The 17,228-nt window shown below is 41.1% G+C and overlaps 1 protein-coding gene across 1 annotated transcript in view; it reads left to right on the forward strand.

Annotated features, from left to right (window-relative positions):
• The first annotated feature begins 2,357 nt into the window (after nucleotides 1-2,357).
• Nucleotides 2,358-17,228, forward strand: part of me1 (malic enzyme 1, NADP(+)-dependent, cytosolic) — an 87,418-nt gene continuing 72,547 nt past the window's right edge. Inside the window, exon 1 of the mRNA XM_067602327.1 lies at nucleotides 2,358-2,624. Within this exon, the coding sequence (XP_067458428.1) occupies nucleotides 2,496-2,624 (129 nt within the window). The 5' untranslated portion in view covers nucleotides 2,358-2,495. The remainder of the gene's footprint in view (nucleotides 2,625-17,228) is intronic.

The following is a 17,228-nucleotide window of genomic DNA, read 5'->3' on the forward strand; positions in this document are numbered from 1 at the left end:
GTCATAGTGGTGACTGGGAGGAGTTGGGTTGCGCAATAGTATGTCTCAAAGACTAAACGGCAGAGGTGCAGCGATATCTAAAGAACGGCATCTGGGGACTGATTGGCTTGAGGAACGCGGGCAGAAAGATTATTGGTCAGCTATGGTGACGTAAGAATTGTGCATGAAAGGATTCTGACTGTGTGGGACAGCGGAAGAGACTGAGAGAAATAGAGCAGGGGGAAACACGCTGCTTCATAGAGAAATACTTGAGGTTTGAATCCAAATTTTCAGTGGCTGTAAAATATCCAAGCCCTACTACTACTTTGTCTTGATCAGAAGCTGCTGTTGACAAGAGATGAAGATGGTCTTCCAGAGCTCAGTCAGGTCTGTCTATAACAGCAGCAGCAGCAGCAGTCTGATGTTGACTCTGAATCTGGAGAACAAAGCACCCTGCCACTGAGGCTGCTATCAGAGGGAAGCAGCGCAAACCCCATGTGACCCCATAAAAACCTCAGCAGCCTTTTGCTACTGCATTGGTAGCTTATGTTACTGATTCCTACCAGTTATGTATTTCCAGTGTAGCTGAAAAGAAGTTGAATAGGAGAATTTTTTTGAACAATCCAAAAGATTCATAGAAATATGAAGGCTTATCTTTATCTTTATCTTATCTGTAAACCTGCATGTTCAAAGGTGCATGGATAAATTTATCAGAGAAAAAACAGATATCAATCTCTCCATTAATAGCAGTGTGACTACATTTGAAATACAGCCACATAGCATGGCATGATTTATTGGAAGAAAGGATGTCTGCTGCAAGTTCAGACATTTTCTCTGCAGTCTTAGAAATCACTGTTGGGACATTGCAGACTGATTTAAGATAAATGAGGGAGTAAGGCACACAAAACAGTCTGCTGTAAAACAGTGTATGAAGAGCCAAGGCTGGATTTTTTTTTCTTCAACTACCTTCACAGTCTCACTCTCTGTTCTGCAGAGATGACTTTATCAGTCCGATCATCTTTACACACTTGGCATGAACTCAACCTTGACATAAAACCATACTCCAGACGTGCTGACCCAGGGTCCATATATCTCCCTTTATCTGAGTGACACACACTGACAGGGAATCCTTGGTACTGAGAACATGCCTCAAAACAATTTAAAGAAATCCAAATAAGTAAATAAATTGAGGAACTAAACTTAAATACTTTTCTTCTTCTACACAGATAAGACAATCCAGATGCAGGAGAAATCCATTTCCCTTTCGCAAATTCTCTAACAGGCCACAATTAAACAGAATTTATTGATCCTCACAAATCATCTGGTTTCAAGTGACTTTGTAGCAGTCACCTCATCAACACGAGGTATATGGACTGAGGGTTGGATGACCTTTTTCCCACTCCCTCCAGAATGACAGTGTATTACAGACACTCAAACTCACTGCTGCCTAATGTTGCATAACTCTCCTGCTGTAACAGTTTGAAGGCTGAAGGCTGACCTTGGCTTCAAATATCCTCACTCCTGTCACAGCCGTCAGAAACACTGCGCCATAAAACCATCTTAGTTACGTGTTTGTAACAAGTGTCATGACTTATCAAAAACTATTTGGAGTAATCTCAATCATGTATAGTATAAAAAATGTTTGTAAACCTACCAAGTTTACTCTCACTCCTGAGAATGTTACTTGCTCTGCTACTCCTGCTGCTACTATTACTTTTGCTATTTGTAGCCAACTGCTATTAATATTATACTTACTGCTAATATGATATATAAGGCTACTACTACTACTACTATTACTACTACTATTACTACTACTATTACTACTCCATTAAGCAAAAATTGCCTACATGAATATGAGTATGTGGTTCAAAAAGGAAATGGTATGTAAGATCACTTGAACTCAGTTAAGCTATATATGTATGCTATTTCTTTTTCTGTCAAACCCCTTAAAATTATTTATTTTGGAAATTAAATGATTTCTCATATGGCTATTAGGAGGCTTGTAGTCTTATTGAGGCACTGTAAGGTTTCATTTAATGGATTTTAGAGAGATATAATGGCTATTTTCACATCAATAATCATGCAATCCATATACAGAACGCATACAAAATCCCTTAATAACTAACTACTGCTCCCATGAATCAACCAAATTAAGCCCTTGATACAAAATCCTTACAATTTGAAATAATATCATTTAAACTTATTTTTTAATCTCGTTTCAGTTGAGCAAGTAAGAGCACTTAAAATAAAATATTATGTATTTTAGTTAGTTTAGGCTGCTCCACACACTGCTCCCACCTGTTGCCAGGTGACACCACACGCAGGGACTTTGCTCATAGTAATTCTTTCAATGAATTATTGGGAACAATAAAACAGCCTCATTGATAAGGAGACTGTAGCTCTTCTTAAATACAGAGTCTATAGGCAGGCGCGCGGTCAGATGTGTGGTTGGACCTGCGCATCCACTTGTTGAGTTCACAACAGTTCACCGTCGCTCTGTTTAAAGAGGCAACAACATGGCACACGGTCTGGTCAGACGGGAGTCGGTGGAGACGGAGATGCACAAGTCCGAAGACAAAGGAAAAGCCTTCGTTTACACCAAGAAGAGGGGCTACGATGTTACCCGAAACCCTTACCTCAACAAGGTACGTGTGGTTACACTATAGTGAGAGTTTCAACTTGTTTCTGTGAACGACTAGGTTGACAAGCTAGCTGCTGCCTTCGGGGACTGTAGGAAATATGAGAATTTTATGTAGGAGCACGGTTTAAACACGAACCTGGACATATATACATTTTCTTTAGTAGTATAATTAATGAGAATTAGCTAGTTTTTAGGAGATTGATACGCTCTGTCAACTAATACTGAATTAAAGCCACACCACAACTTTATCCCGGATGTAGTTCTAATGTTAAAGACCTATGCTATTGATAGCCAAGGGTGTTACATGTTGCCTCCAATTTAGAGACGTTCCTCTTCACCTTAGTCCATAAGCAGAAACCATCAAAAATATATGTTATTACTACTTCTATTTAATACACAAGGCTTCTGTTTGACTTATCAACTCCCGTGTGCGGAGTTCTCGAGGTGTAAGTGAACGCAGCATTAGCTAGGAGGTTTAGGTATCAGCTTTAGACGCGGTTATATTTAGATTTAAAGAGACCAAACGCTGCTGGCACTCAGGGGGGAGCTTTTGTTTGTGTTACACTGTAGCTGTGTAGTCGTCGTGTATTATTAATAATGAATGGTGAGTCAGGCCCATCTTCCCCTCCACAAGCACTGCAACATGTGATTCAGCATATTCTGACAAGCTGCTGTGAGCTCACTGTGGGAGCTGATATCATATCAAATAAATGAAGTCACCACTGCACTCATAAACTCTCTAAATATATCAGTTTAAAGCCTGTTTTTTACTTTCTCCTCTTAATGTAAAATGAGGAACAAGTGCAAGAAGTTGCTTAATCATGCAACTGAAAATACAGCTTCCTGGTAGATCATGAGGTAAGGGGATGACTTTGCATTTTGTGGGGAAAAGCCTGTCACTGTAGTCTGCTGGGATTTCTAATGTGATTACTCTGCCCAGACTTTGCTGTTCAATCAACCTGATGTATCCCCTCACCCCACCCTCACCCCCTTACTGTAAATGCATCTATTACAAAAGAGCCTCTGGCAGCTTTTGAGCCTTTCCAGTGTTTTCTCCTGGTTTGTGTGCAGGGATGGGGCCCCAGAGGTCACCGGTCCAGGCTGTGGTGACAGGGTCTGGTCTCTGTCCATGGTGCTGACCATCAAAAGAACGGGTTGGATTCGAGCAGGGTCACTCTTACGTCAAGTGTGGCCTGCAAACAATGAGTGTAGTCTGGCGCTCCTAGTCAAAGTCAGGCTAATTTTAGAACACTTGTACAGTCTATTTTTTTCCCTTCTGAGCTGTTTTCTGCTCTCTGACTTGCAAATTTTGTTTCATTGGAGAAAAATAAGTCTAGTTCTGGATAATCTATCGGTTATTGTGTCAAATTTTATACATGTTTCCTTATAAATTCTCAGAATCAACAACCAAGATGCTGCAGAACATACAATTTTGTCTTTTTGTTCCCACTTGTTTCTCTATCACTTGTTCAAATGTTTATCCAGAGTCCAATCTTGCACAGTTTTTTAGTGTAAAAGCTGTTCCAGTCTGATAAACGTTGCAGTCTGTTTGGGACAGCCCATGGAGCTGGCAGCTTGGGCGGTGTCAACACTGAGCTGATAAGTGAGATAGTGGAGTTCAAACTGGACAGTGTCTGTGGGGTGAGTGGTGGCGAGCTGGTGGCTGTACAGAGCCCTGTTTGTTAGCCAAGTTAATGACTCCACCCCTGAGACCACTGCATGTTGCGAATCAACCCAGTGTGTTTGTTTTCATGAATTTAAGTGTGTATAGTGTTGCGAGTGAGGTGAGGTGTGTACACAGATGCTGTATGACTAATCAGAACAAATTAAGGCAACCTTTGTTACCCAGGTGTGTTCAGAGAGAGAGATAGTAATGTCATGCTCTGTTGACCACCAGGTTTATTCTTCTTTTAAACCTAAACCTGAATAAAAATGAGGAAAAACACTGGCACACTGTCTCATTTACTGGTGGAATATTTAAGTTTATGGCGTTTTGGTAGGTCTGACTAAACACCTAAAGGAATTTTAGACAGATATTATATTGCTATGTATGATGGGATGGTGTATGGGGTTTTTTTTCTCATTTTTATTCAAGTTATATTTCCCTCCAATGCACCTGTCACATATTCAGGTGTGCAAAGAGTCTTCAACTTTGTCAGTACACTAAACCTAAAATGACGTTGCAGAATTATAACATTAGCAAATAAGTCATTTTGCAATATGTTTGCTAAAAACAAACTGATAAAACAGACACGTCCACATTACATTTTATGTCGTGTCACACTTAGCAGTGTGTCAGCTGATTTCATTCAAGTACAAAATAGGTGGAGCTTCTGTTGTTGCAGCATAAATAGAGCAAATAGAGCAACAGCTTCATGGGAAATGTGGTTCCAATATGGAGACACACTAGCCTGCAGTCATGCCTGGATTTCACAGTTTCTCTAACAATGACACAGCCTGCACAACTTGCACAACTTCATGCAACCATGAAGTGCAATGCCTAACAGGTCCCTCTGCAAGGCTCTATTTATGTTTGTTGTAATTCTTGTTTGTCTGTGATGCTAAAAGGTCATTGTTTTGATGTTTTGAAATTCACACCAAAAAAATCTCTTGTTTCTCATCTGGTAAATCCAGTTCTGTAAAGTTGTTTTCGGTTATCCTTTAATTTTCCGTTGATAAAGTTTGAATTTGGACAGCATTTTTCATCTGTGTTTGTCCTAACTGATTCGATGTGAAATAGTTTCTTTTTTAAACTCTCTCTTCAGACTATGAGGACGGCTGTTTGTAGTTGAGGACAATCTGGAAGCCTATAGCTTCAGTGCTTAAACCTGGCCCAGTAAACTGTTTGTTTACATCTCAATTTACACCTTGGGGCCCTGAATGGACCCAGTGTACAAGAGGGCTCTTAAAGGGGGCTAGATAGGTTGACCTAAATTCATGTGGAAGCATGACCGGTCTACCACTTGGATGTTACATTATGTTTTGTCTCTTTTAATGAAGGTCTGTTGTGAGCTTAGCCCCAGACATTCAAATCCGGGGGCTTTAGAGCACGACTGAAGTCATTGTTAAGTCTTTTAGCGTCTCTTTCTTTCTCTTTTCTCTTCCTCTGTTTCCTCAGTCTTTTTTGCGAGTGGTGTTTAAGAGTGAATATTACGAGAGCAGTAGGTCTTTGTTCTTCACTTTATGAGGCGGCTTTTCATCTCATTTTAAAGTTAGCTATCCTAATGAGCTCGCAATTTGTATTGTTACATTGTTTTGGAATAAAAGTGGAGTTTAATAAGATTAATTACATGAGTACAAGAACTGGGCTTTAAACTTTCGGCAGCGAGGATCTGAGGAGCCTGCTTTGATAGTTTGTACTCAGCACACTTGTTTGTTCAGACAGGAAAGGAATTATGAGGGGGAATTCTTAAAACCACGACTCAGTGCTTTACAAAAGGAAAATAATGAGGTTTTTCTATTAATTTTCTACATTTTGACAAACTTTAAAGTTTATGCCATAATTTTACGCAATTATAAAGTTGCGCTGCCAAGCAGACATTTTGCTAATCTTGGTTGGTGGTTCTGTCTGATCAACCTGGCCTTTTCGTCAGTCAGCTAAAGCTACCCAAAACACAGGCTCCCTCAAATACACAGGGTTAGAGTAATAGCAGAAAGAAAGGTTTCTTATGCGGCCAGGTGAACCATCCACTGTCAGCCCTGTGCATGAACCGGGGCGAGGAAATTGGAGAAGAAGGTAGGAAATGACTGCTAAAGCATGTTAGTGGCCAGTCACAGGCAGGCTTCTGTGGCGCAGGCAGTGGCACATTGTTGCCCTGCTTCTGATTTCAGCGAGCCCTGGGGATGAGGTGTGTTTACCTCCCTCAGCTGGCCCACTTCACCTCTAACAGGAGCCAGTCACAGCACAACCTGCTAATTGATGCTGAGGGACGCAGCGCTGAAAGCAGCTTGTCCTCACATTGACAGGCTTCGATTTCCTTTTAATCTTTCCACTCCCACACACACACACACACACACACACACGTTTACATGCGCAGCAGATGTATGTGCATACAGCTTCACCTTACTCTTTGATTAACACCGCCTCCTCCCTCTCCAGAGGTGGAACCGGATATTATAGGTGTGTTTTGTGTGTGCTTGCTGTGCAATAAAGAGATGAAGTGGGGTGCATGTTGTAGAAAGGGTTCTCTGTGGCGAGGACGAGAGTGCTGGCCACGCTCCACAGACGTCCTCTGTCTCTCTGCTTGATCACACATTAATGAGGCATCTGTGTGAATCCCGGCCCTCAGTGCGTCTCTCTGACGCTGGTTCCGCCTGCCGCGGCCTTGAAAAACAACAACAACAACAACCTCTCTAAAAACGCTCTTAGCACCCAATCAGGGATGCTGTTTCACCTCAAACACTGAACTGAGCAGTCGGTGTGTCGACGACCAACAGATGCCCATTCACTGGCTCTGTACTGTAGGCCAAGGTAGGTGCAACAAGTGCAGTCAATCATAAAGGTGAAGGAGAATGAGGGCTGGAGCTCCTGTCTGTTTGCTATCCTGTTTTACAGTTTCACAGCAACTGTCTGGCAGGCGCATTTTACTTGTTTGCACAGACACGTCAGACTTTACAGTAATGAATAGTAGACTTACAAAGACTTGCATTAAAAAACAGATGGCCCCTGAGTGAGAAATGGTGCTGTCATTCATGCTTTTAATGCTAAATCCTGAGAAATCTCAAATTGATCCCCTTGATTACACAGTAACAGTTTGTTTATTGAGGTTTATAAAATCACTAACATTATGCATCATTTGACCCTACGAATGGTAAATAAAATAGTGAGCCCATGTCCAGACAGCACTGCAATTGGATGCCCCATTTGTAACCACAGGCTCCACATATGACATTGTAAGAGGGCCTCTCAGATGAAAGACTTTAATTAAGGATCTGTGTTCTTGGCGAGTGCTGAACAGCAGTATATCTGACTGGGCATTGAGGATGTGCTGGTATGCCAAATGGCGACGGTCCTGATAACCCTCTGTAGCAACTGGAAGTCATTAGTCTCTTGTTAGAGTTACTCTGGTTTGGATGCTACACTGATTGACTTTTGCCCCCAGAAAAGATTTTTTTCCCCTCACTAGATTTGCATTTTCCTTTAACCAAGACCAAGATAAATATATTCAGCAACAAACAAACAACAGGCAACAAATATGCCTAGCTTTCAGTTCTAATGGAAATATTTCTGTGTGGCTCTCTGAGTCTTTGCCTTTGGGTATGTGTTATGCTTTGTTGGTTACCATACAATGACTGGTCTTCTGAGTTTCTTATGTAAGACATAATGTGCTCCAGCCGTTCTGCGTCACTGGTATGGCCTGATAAGGCCTTTATAGCAGCGCATGCACTCTAATAGAATTAGGTCACAATTGGTAAAAGGTGCAGGTGGACTCAAAACAGCTTGATGACCTGGCGCTGACTTTTGCCAGTGCAGACTGAGTCTGCAAGTTTGATTCCCACTGAGTCACAGTGTTAGCATGACATGAAGACAAAGTTTGTTTTCTGCATAGTCACAATGTTAAAAGCTTTGCTCTGACAGTTCTCACTGTTGATTATGATCTGTTTGTGCTGGCCAAGGTTCCCATGGACCTTTGGAGGTCCTTCTAAATTTATTGTCTCTCAACTTTCAGGCTCCCATGCCCATCATACAATCAACATTTCACAGTGTGGGAAAGCCCTCTGATGGATGTTTGTGCTAAAGAAATGCTTTTAAAATAATTTAATTTCTTAAGTCTGAAGTGACTTGACAAAATCAGGCACAAACATTAAGCCCTTAATGATGTTAATTTTGACGAATGTCAAGTTTTATCCCAGAAGTCCTCAAAGGATTAGTTCAGTATTTTGGGAAATACACTTATTGGCTTTTCTGCCAAGAGTTAGATGAGAAGCTCAATACCATTCTCAAGTCACGAACGCAGTGCGACATGTCTGTCATAGCATGGCCACAGCAGAACGCTTTATTTTTTTTTCTGTACACGCAGCTATGTGGCCCTCCAACAGGTGAAAACTATGTAGAACTGTGTAAAAAACGAGTACAAACTGTTTAAAAATGATTAAAATAAATACCTCATTGTACCAGAATGCGACACAGCAGTGCAACCTTGTGGGTTTTTTTTTACATTGCACATTAAAATAAATCAGTCAAATCAATTTGTATCCATGATCTTGTAGTTGAAACGATCTAGTTAATTAATTCAGTACCAGTTAATATAGCCTACGCTTCCAAACCCTGCATAACCAACTACATTATCACTTGGCAAAACTCAATATGCATGCAGTGATGGAGACGGAGTTGGTATAGCAGGTAGAAAACCTCGCTCTGCCCTGCCTACGTAACGTGCCGCGTGTGTATCTGGTGTATTTCAGCTCTTAGCAAAAAAGTCAGTATGTGCATTTTCCAAATGTTAAACTTTTAATCAACTCTTTTAATAGATTTCAATAGAATCTGATACCCACACGTATGTGGAAACATTGGTTACGTTGCCACTCGATTTTAATCTCAATCATGTTGTTGTGTGAGTGAGTTTACACAAAGAAGTACCATTGCACTAGGGAGTCTGACATCACTGCACTGTCTCTGGGCTGGGTAGAAATCTTGTGGAAATGTCATTATATGTATGTGTATTACAGGCTGTTTAGAGGTGGATGACAGTGGTTATGTGAGGTTGAACCCGATGATGTTGACAGTCAGATTACAAGCCTTCGTTTAACTGAGCGTCGAAAATGGCACAAACGTCTCTCTGTTCAGGCTTCATGCAGAGCAGCTGCACTTGTCAAACCCCCTCACTAGGTGGACCGCAGAGCTCCATGGAAATGTGTGTATAATATATGAGTATGTGTGTGTGTGTGGGTTGTCCCAGGTGTGGCCAGGTGTTTCGGGTCGACCGCACGCATTGCTGGTGACCAGACATTCCTCTGATGGACTGGAGTGAATCGGCCAGACAGAAAGAAAGTGCACCCTCGTTCCCCTCCAGTAACCAACCTGCCAACCCGAGCACACACACACACACACACACATATACACGCAGGCACACATACATACAAACACATACCGTGACATGCTCATAACAAATAGATTGTCAACCTGCAGACACATACGTACTTTATCAGTGTTTTCTTCAAGGCTGTGTTAAATAAACTTGAGCGTAATATGATCGAACAGTCAATTCAACTGTCTCTGCACACACACTAACTTGTGATGCTGTTTATTCAGGAGCAGTTCCATCCACATGGCCCCACCTCCTCCAGCTCCGATTTTGTGTTTTTTTGTAAGTTAGCTCTCATTCATGTGAGGACAACGGAGAAGCCATTAGCCTGTCTCAGACAGAGAGATGGAGACAGTCTGCGCCTCATCACCTTACTATGAAGCTCTTCTCAAGCATCCCACCTCTTTCAACCCCTCCTGTCTTTTTCTCCTCTTCTCCTCAATGCTGCTTTTGTCTTTAATATTAGAGCAGCGGAGGTCTTGGCTTGTTTTAAGAAAGATACAACAGCAAGAATTTAAGGCAGTATTTTGTTTCAGCGTTCTACAACATATGTATAAGCATTACGTACAAATGGTTTTCCCAAGGTCGGAGGGATGGCTATCAGTATGACTGATCCTGTGTTGATTGACATGTTTTGTGTAGTTGCAGCCTCACAAAAAGGAGAAGGAGGTTAGAGTTAGGCCTAATGTATTATGAAGGGATCTGCTAATGGTCACTATGAACAGATGGAATGATTACAGCAAGAAAAACCTATTTCAATGTTCATTTAGGCACCTGACTATTGTTTCAAGACAGACTTGAAAAATTGTGAACTCGTCCTTTAATTCATCTCGTTTAACAGTTTAAGAAAACATTACCATCAGCCATGACCTAACTCTACTCTCATCACTAACAGATCCAACACAAAGAAGGCTGGCAAAATTTATGGCTATTTCTCTCTTAAGTGAAGAGTTGGACCTTTACCACTAAGCATGAACTACAGCATTACTGGTGACAATGTTACGGCCTTGTCCTGCTTTTCAACAGCAGAGATGTTTGCTTTGTGAAGAGATGGGCTCTTTTCTTTCACGTCTGGTTACATTCACCGGGCCAGCTGCCATGTAGGTGGTCATCTGGACAGCAGAAATTTCTGTCATCAGAGAAACTAGCAGTGACAACAGGGAAATACATTTCAGTGGGGTTGTTACCAGTGATGTGGCATGACTTTTCCATGAGGTGGGGCTACGGCCCCCAGGTAGCTCTGTGTATTTTGGCCATGAGCATGCGTGGTACAGTGTAGCAGAGAGCCAGCTGCTGGTGGCTAGCGGCTAGGCTAGCGGTTTCTAAAAGTTTAAAAAAGTATCTTTTGTTTGCCACTTAACTGCTTTCAACTCATCACCACAGTACCACCACAATCTGTGTACGTTTCGCCTGCCTTCAGGAGGTAAATGTCATCTAAAAAGGAAGCAGCAATTGAGCCAAAAATCGCCCAATCTGACAACATTTTTTTGTAAAATTTTCCTCCCTAGATCCAGTTATTTTTGGCATGCGGTATCAACCAATCAGGGGCCACCAGGAATAGCCAAACATATGACACACATACTGTTGTCGGGCAGAGAAAAGAAGCCTATGCTCTTCGGCACACAGACAAAGATTGTAGCCAGCACTTTTTCATTAGTCATCACACGTTTCTGTAATTATGTATGATTTATGTGAGAGTAACAACTGAAACACACACACACACACACACACACACACAGACACACACACACACACACACACACACACAACACAACTATAACAAAAACAATTTTTCATGAAGATATGCATTTCACAATTAGAATTGTAGCAGCGCCCTTAATGGACCACACGCCCCTGGTCGTTACAGTGTCACAGAGGTGAGTGGGGTGGACAGTAAGAGGAAGCTGTTTTTCCTGTTAATATGAAATTATTAATTGCCCTCTTCGGTGAAATATCCTCGTTTTTCTGAGTATTGACTACAGAATTAGACTGTTATTTTGAGACAGCCTCTGAAATTGGATTGGCTTTCTGTGAGACCACAAAGAGATTAATTGGAGATTTCCTCTGCTATTAAGACAGTTCAGCCAGAGGAGACTTCACCGTGCAAGTAAAGACATATGTGCTGGTTTAGTTTGCTCATTTTTTATATACTTGTGTTAGTGACAAGGATTTTACGTTACGTTTAGTTATTTTGTTTTAAGTAATACTCTCTCCACATGACTCAGCTGTAGAATATTGTTGCTCAGGAGAAAGGACAGAATTAGGAGAGAGTTGTGACCACTTGAAATGTTAAACAGGGCTGTCGAGGCATAAGCTGTCACTTAAACAAGGCAAACAAATGCTGAAGTGACATTGGCCTAAAGTAAGTGAATGTTAGGATTGTAAGCTTCACAGATTTGCTGATTTCTTCAGAGGCTTGGACACTTTCCCAGCAACACTCAGGCTCCTAAGGGACCTGGACTGTTGAGAATGAAAAGGCTGCCTCAAGGGGATCGGCTGCATTTGAGGAGTCCTACATGTCTGCTACCTCCACCCACTCAAGGCTGCCCACCCTAAGTCAACAGTAGCTCAGTTTTCAAGGCTGTTTGACCAACAAGCGTGTCTGTACATTCACAAGTTGACACCTCCTGATTTAAGGAGCCCTGCGCTTGCATATTTGCTCAGGATAAGGAATTTAAGAAGCTCCTTTTGGTCAGTCTTGGAGCTTGCTGTTGCTAGGGCGGTTTGGATAGCATGACTCATGAAAATGAGGAGTAAATTAGAGGAGGAATTGCTGTCTGCTCTCTAATGGCAGATTTGGAGATTTGCTGTAGTTCATCTTGAAGCTTTCTAATAGATAGCAAGTGAAGTCAGGGGAACTGACACACCAAACATCAAACACTTGGGGGGTCTTTCTTTCTCGTCATGCCAAGATTGCTCAGTTATAGCCCAGCATACATGCCCTGTTTACTGACCATTCTGTTTACTGAAAACAAAGAAGAGCAGTGAAAGTAAAAGTAAAGCAAAAATAGATCTAAAGTACAGCAAATATGCTGCAAACATACAGTCAAAAATATGGCATACAGCAAACTTAACTTGGTTCAGAATTTAAAAGAATTAGTTATTAGGTACAAACACAAACACACACATAGAAAAAGTCAACTTAGTAGTATTTCAGTGGATATTCCCTTTACAAAAGAGTATTATTCATCTACTTTTCTCACTGTTAGCAACAGCAGTGTTCAAGGTAAAAAAAATTAGCCATTATAGACCATTGATTTTTTTCCTGTTGCCCCTGATTTCTAGATAACCACACATCAGGACTGTAATAATAAGGAATTTAGCTTTTTCTGTTACCTGGCTTTTTCACCTGGGTATGCTAGTATAACTCAGCACACTGATATTTGCAAGCTCTCCAAAGTTTCTATTGATGCAATGGCCTGTAAGGTTTTCATCAGCTTGCAATTTTCTGTGTTTTCTGTGGACAACCTCTCCTTTTTCTTTGTTAGCTGCTTTTTGTCCTGTACCTGTAACCAGCTGGGGTTGGATGTGCACACTATTGACCTTTTTTACACTAATGGAAGCCGCTGGAAATAACCGCTAATTGCTGCTATATTGCATCAAGTGCTTAGTCCCACATTGGCCAAAAGGGTAACCTTGTCTACACCAAAGCAACAGCACTTAGCTAATATAAACTGAGGCAAACTCAGTCCCTCGTATACTCACAAATGGATTGTGATGACATTTTTTACAAGAAGAAGACATGTAGACTTCTAGTTAGATTAAACAAATGGTAGACTAGGGGGTCAAGCTCTTTCTCCAAACCAAACATATAAAATAAAGTTAACAGCACACAGAGCTCTATTTCTGCCTTGACTAATCCTCATTTTGTTTGTAAGCTATTTCTCAGGGCTCTATCTGAAGGGATTATTAGCACACTGCAGTATGTTGATAGAGAAAACATTAGCTATCTTTTGATTAATGCGTTTGGCCCTCTGAACAAAGTTCAAGCACCATAGTCCGCGGCCTGCTAATGACCAAATTTGTTTAGGAATGAGAGTGCACATGCAGGCCTTACACGGCACATTTACTGAGAGGCATTCATTGGGAAAAGCTTAGTCAGGCTGTAAGATCCTGAGAAGAGACGGATGGGAGCTGATGTTGCTCTTTCTCTTCCTCCTGAGAGGAAGGGATGGATTTAACAGGCTTTATTCACAGGGCAATCCTCTTGAACCCTATGCTGCCCCTTTTAGCAGGAAACAGATGGGGGGCATCTGGCCTTTGCTGAGAAAATCTACAGGATTTGAACACAATAGGGCAACATGCTACTCTGTGGCTTCACACTGAATACCTACATATTCAGAAATAAGAGCTTACATGGACAGATGAATGACACTGGCCAATCATTTAGCTTCATATTCAGTCTTAACAAGTCAGAATACAGCAGATTTTTCCACTACAAGCTGGAAAATGACTTTTGATTAAACAAAAATTCTTAAACAACATGATTCACATGTGGGAAAATGCCAAATTTTCATATCAAAGTGATTTTTATTTGATTTATCAGGTGTCAAGTTGTATCTTTGTGTTTAGCACAAGAATAAATGACTTGTGAGGTCATTTTTCAGAGTTACATTCCAGTTAGCATTATCACACCTTTGATTTTATTTATTATTAGTCATTTTCCCTCAAATATTTATTGGCATGTGGCCTTTTGCTGAACCTTACCATTATCTTTTCTTCAGAAGCAGATCGAGATTAGCCATTGTGAGACATGTACTGTACCGGAGTCTTGTCAAGAATAAACACAAAATAACTTGCAGACAAATATTTGCTGAACTCATTAGCCTGCATTTTCCTTGAGGCACTGAATAGTTTCTATACTGAGGTGTTTCCGTTCTGCTCCACAAATGATTAATAGTGTCTTTGTGTGTTTCATGTGATGTCCATGCCCCATACGTTCCTGCAATTTCTCCTGTGCTTTTTATGAAAGATGGACAAATAGTGAATGTAAAGATTAGACACGGACTGTAAATTCTAACCTTCCTTTAGCAAACAGGTTCAAATCATTGACCCATGATTTACTGTGCAGGTATGGGGATATTGTAACCCAGACCCACTTTTCACTAAATTAATGTACAGGCCTTGTCACATACTGTATGTTAAACACTGCGTACTGTATCATGCATTTATTCATGTAAAAAAAAACTTTAACTTTACATTCAGCCTGTGCCTATTCACTTGGTTTTTCTCTGGTGATGATGATCATCCTCAGCACCGTTGTCTCACATCTTGTACTGAATGACCCATTTGTCTGATACTTCATACAGGTGGTCTGGTGTTTCTCCCTCTGGCAGGTTTATTGAGCTCAGTGTGCACTCCTATCGGTCACTGAACACTGATGGTCTACTAACATGAAGAGGAGAAAGACAGGAGATAATGAGCTGTCTTTGATTGCCTCTAAGCCACTGCAGGATATAAGACACTTCAGTATGTCATTATGGAAGAGAGGCTAGATGGAAAAACAAGAACTGTAGTTCACTTTAGTTTGTCAAAGGCCACTAAAGAGCAGAAATATCGAATAAACAACAAACACTTAGATTATTAAAAAAAAATGACTGTCATTAACTAAACATGTGGAGTGAACCACACATATACTGTTGAGCTCAGTATTGTTGGTTCTTTAGTCATTTGTATTATTACAGATGTCAATAGGACATTATATCTTTTCAAAATGTAGTAAAATAGATGACCTAATAGATGGGTGAAATTTATAATAAAAGCTGGTAATGTAATAATTACCTCATGTGACACATAACATCACGTCATCATAAATGACTGATGACATGAATGGCTGATACTACACCTCTTTTTTTCATTTTTTTATGTAAAACCACATAATCAAAGTTCATTAACAGTATCCCAAAGCCCATTTTCAAGCATTTCCTTTGCCCCACTACTTTACCTAACCCTAACCCTGCTTATATTTCCATTCAAACATCCGTTGAACCGTTAGCACAATGCTAAGCTTTTAAATAAAGTCACTACTTTTAAAACTTGAAGTTCCTGCAGGGACCTGTGGTTGAAAAGTAATACTTCACCAAATCCCCATGTGTGTCATGGCTGTTCGTCGACACTCTCATAGGTTAAAGATGTTAAATGGATTGCAGAAACAAAAATGTCATCTCTCTCCCTTTCATATGGTGGTCTTTATGGCACTTGAGGAAACATTTGAGTAACCATGAAGTCGTTACAGGAGATTCATTGTGGCCATTTGTGATAGAATTTCCAATAGAGAGGGAACTTCCCCTTTAACAAGATGTAGACCGGCTTCAATGTAGCTCTGGAGTGTTTCAAGGTTCTCCTCAGTAAGCCAAGTGAACACACACACACACATTCACATACTCACTTTCTCTTATACACGCAAATAGAAGAGGCATGCACATTCAAACTAATTTAGGCCAGGCTGTGCAGGGTTTTCCATTCTTTGATGTTGCACCTGCAGGCAGGAGCCACAACCCATCGATGAACCTCCCCTTCACTTTCTGTATACAATTAAGACCATTTAACAAAACCTTCACTCGTAATTTTCAAAGAGCGAAAACACTTTACCTCAAAGCGGCCTTTATGAAATGGTTAGAACCTCTTCACGGTTTGTTAGTTTTAGGTCTATCGTCGCTCTATCGTCACGACGATGAATTGAAAAGTAATGAGGTGACAGAGGAGTGGTTTTTAAGGAAAATGGTCAGCACTGGTTGGTAAACTGTTGCACCTGTCATGTGTTGAACAGAAAGCCAGAGGGAAGGGGTCAGTCAGCGTATGATTCTTTGGCATGCGTTGAGTTTTAAAAAGGAGGAGTGTGTCGGGGGGGGCGGGAGGGAGGGGTCACTTGAAGGCCTTTTTGCGATGCCTTTAGGATGTGTGACAGTGCTTCACCTCTTTGGGAAATTAAGCACACACGTCTCTGACCTTCATTGTCACATTGCTGCTTCAGACTCTTTCAGACTCTTGGATGTTGAGACTGAAGCTTGGTATGCTCAGATTTGCTTTGACTGAAATATACTGAAGTATATGTCTAACTCAATTGACTTTTCAGACACTTTTGACACATTGTGTACATTCTCGCAAGTTTATAAGCATTTTTGGAAGCCGTGTGCTTACATTTGTGTTTGACCCGTTCTGACGGACTCCCAGTGAACATGTGCTAACCGTGTGTCGGCCTAACTGTTCCGCCTGCTCCTCTAAATAATCTGATGTGCTTTCCTGGCTCTACTTTTACAGGAATCCCTGATTGAGCTGTTTCCAAAGCAAAGCCACACTTACGATTCTATTTTTCATGCTTGTCCCTGTCTTAAACTTAAGCAGATATAAGATCAGCCAGCACTGTAAGCAAAGGACATGTATTTGTAGGGGAGTGGGCCAGAGAAATCACTGCTGCATGGGGAGGCGATGGGCATAGATTTAAAGCTGTTCGACAACACAGATGTAAAAAAAGTGACAAGCAACCAGGCAGCAGAATTGGTTAGTGAGGTCACATCCCAGCTGAAGGGTCCAGGGTGCCGTTCGGCTAAAATAACCTCAGGAAATTACTTAACCTCTACTCA

The sequence above is a fragment of the Thunnus thynnus genome, chromosome 10 (genome assembly GCF_963924715.1).
Source record: "Thunnus thynnus chromosome 10, fThuThy2.1, whole genome shotgun sequence".
NCBI lineage: Eukaryota > Metazoa > Chordata > Actinopteri > Scombriformes > Scombridae > Thunnus > Thunnus thynnus.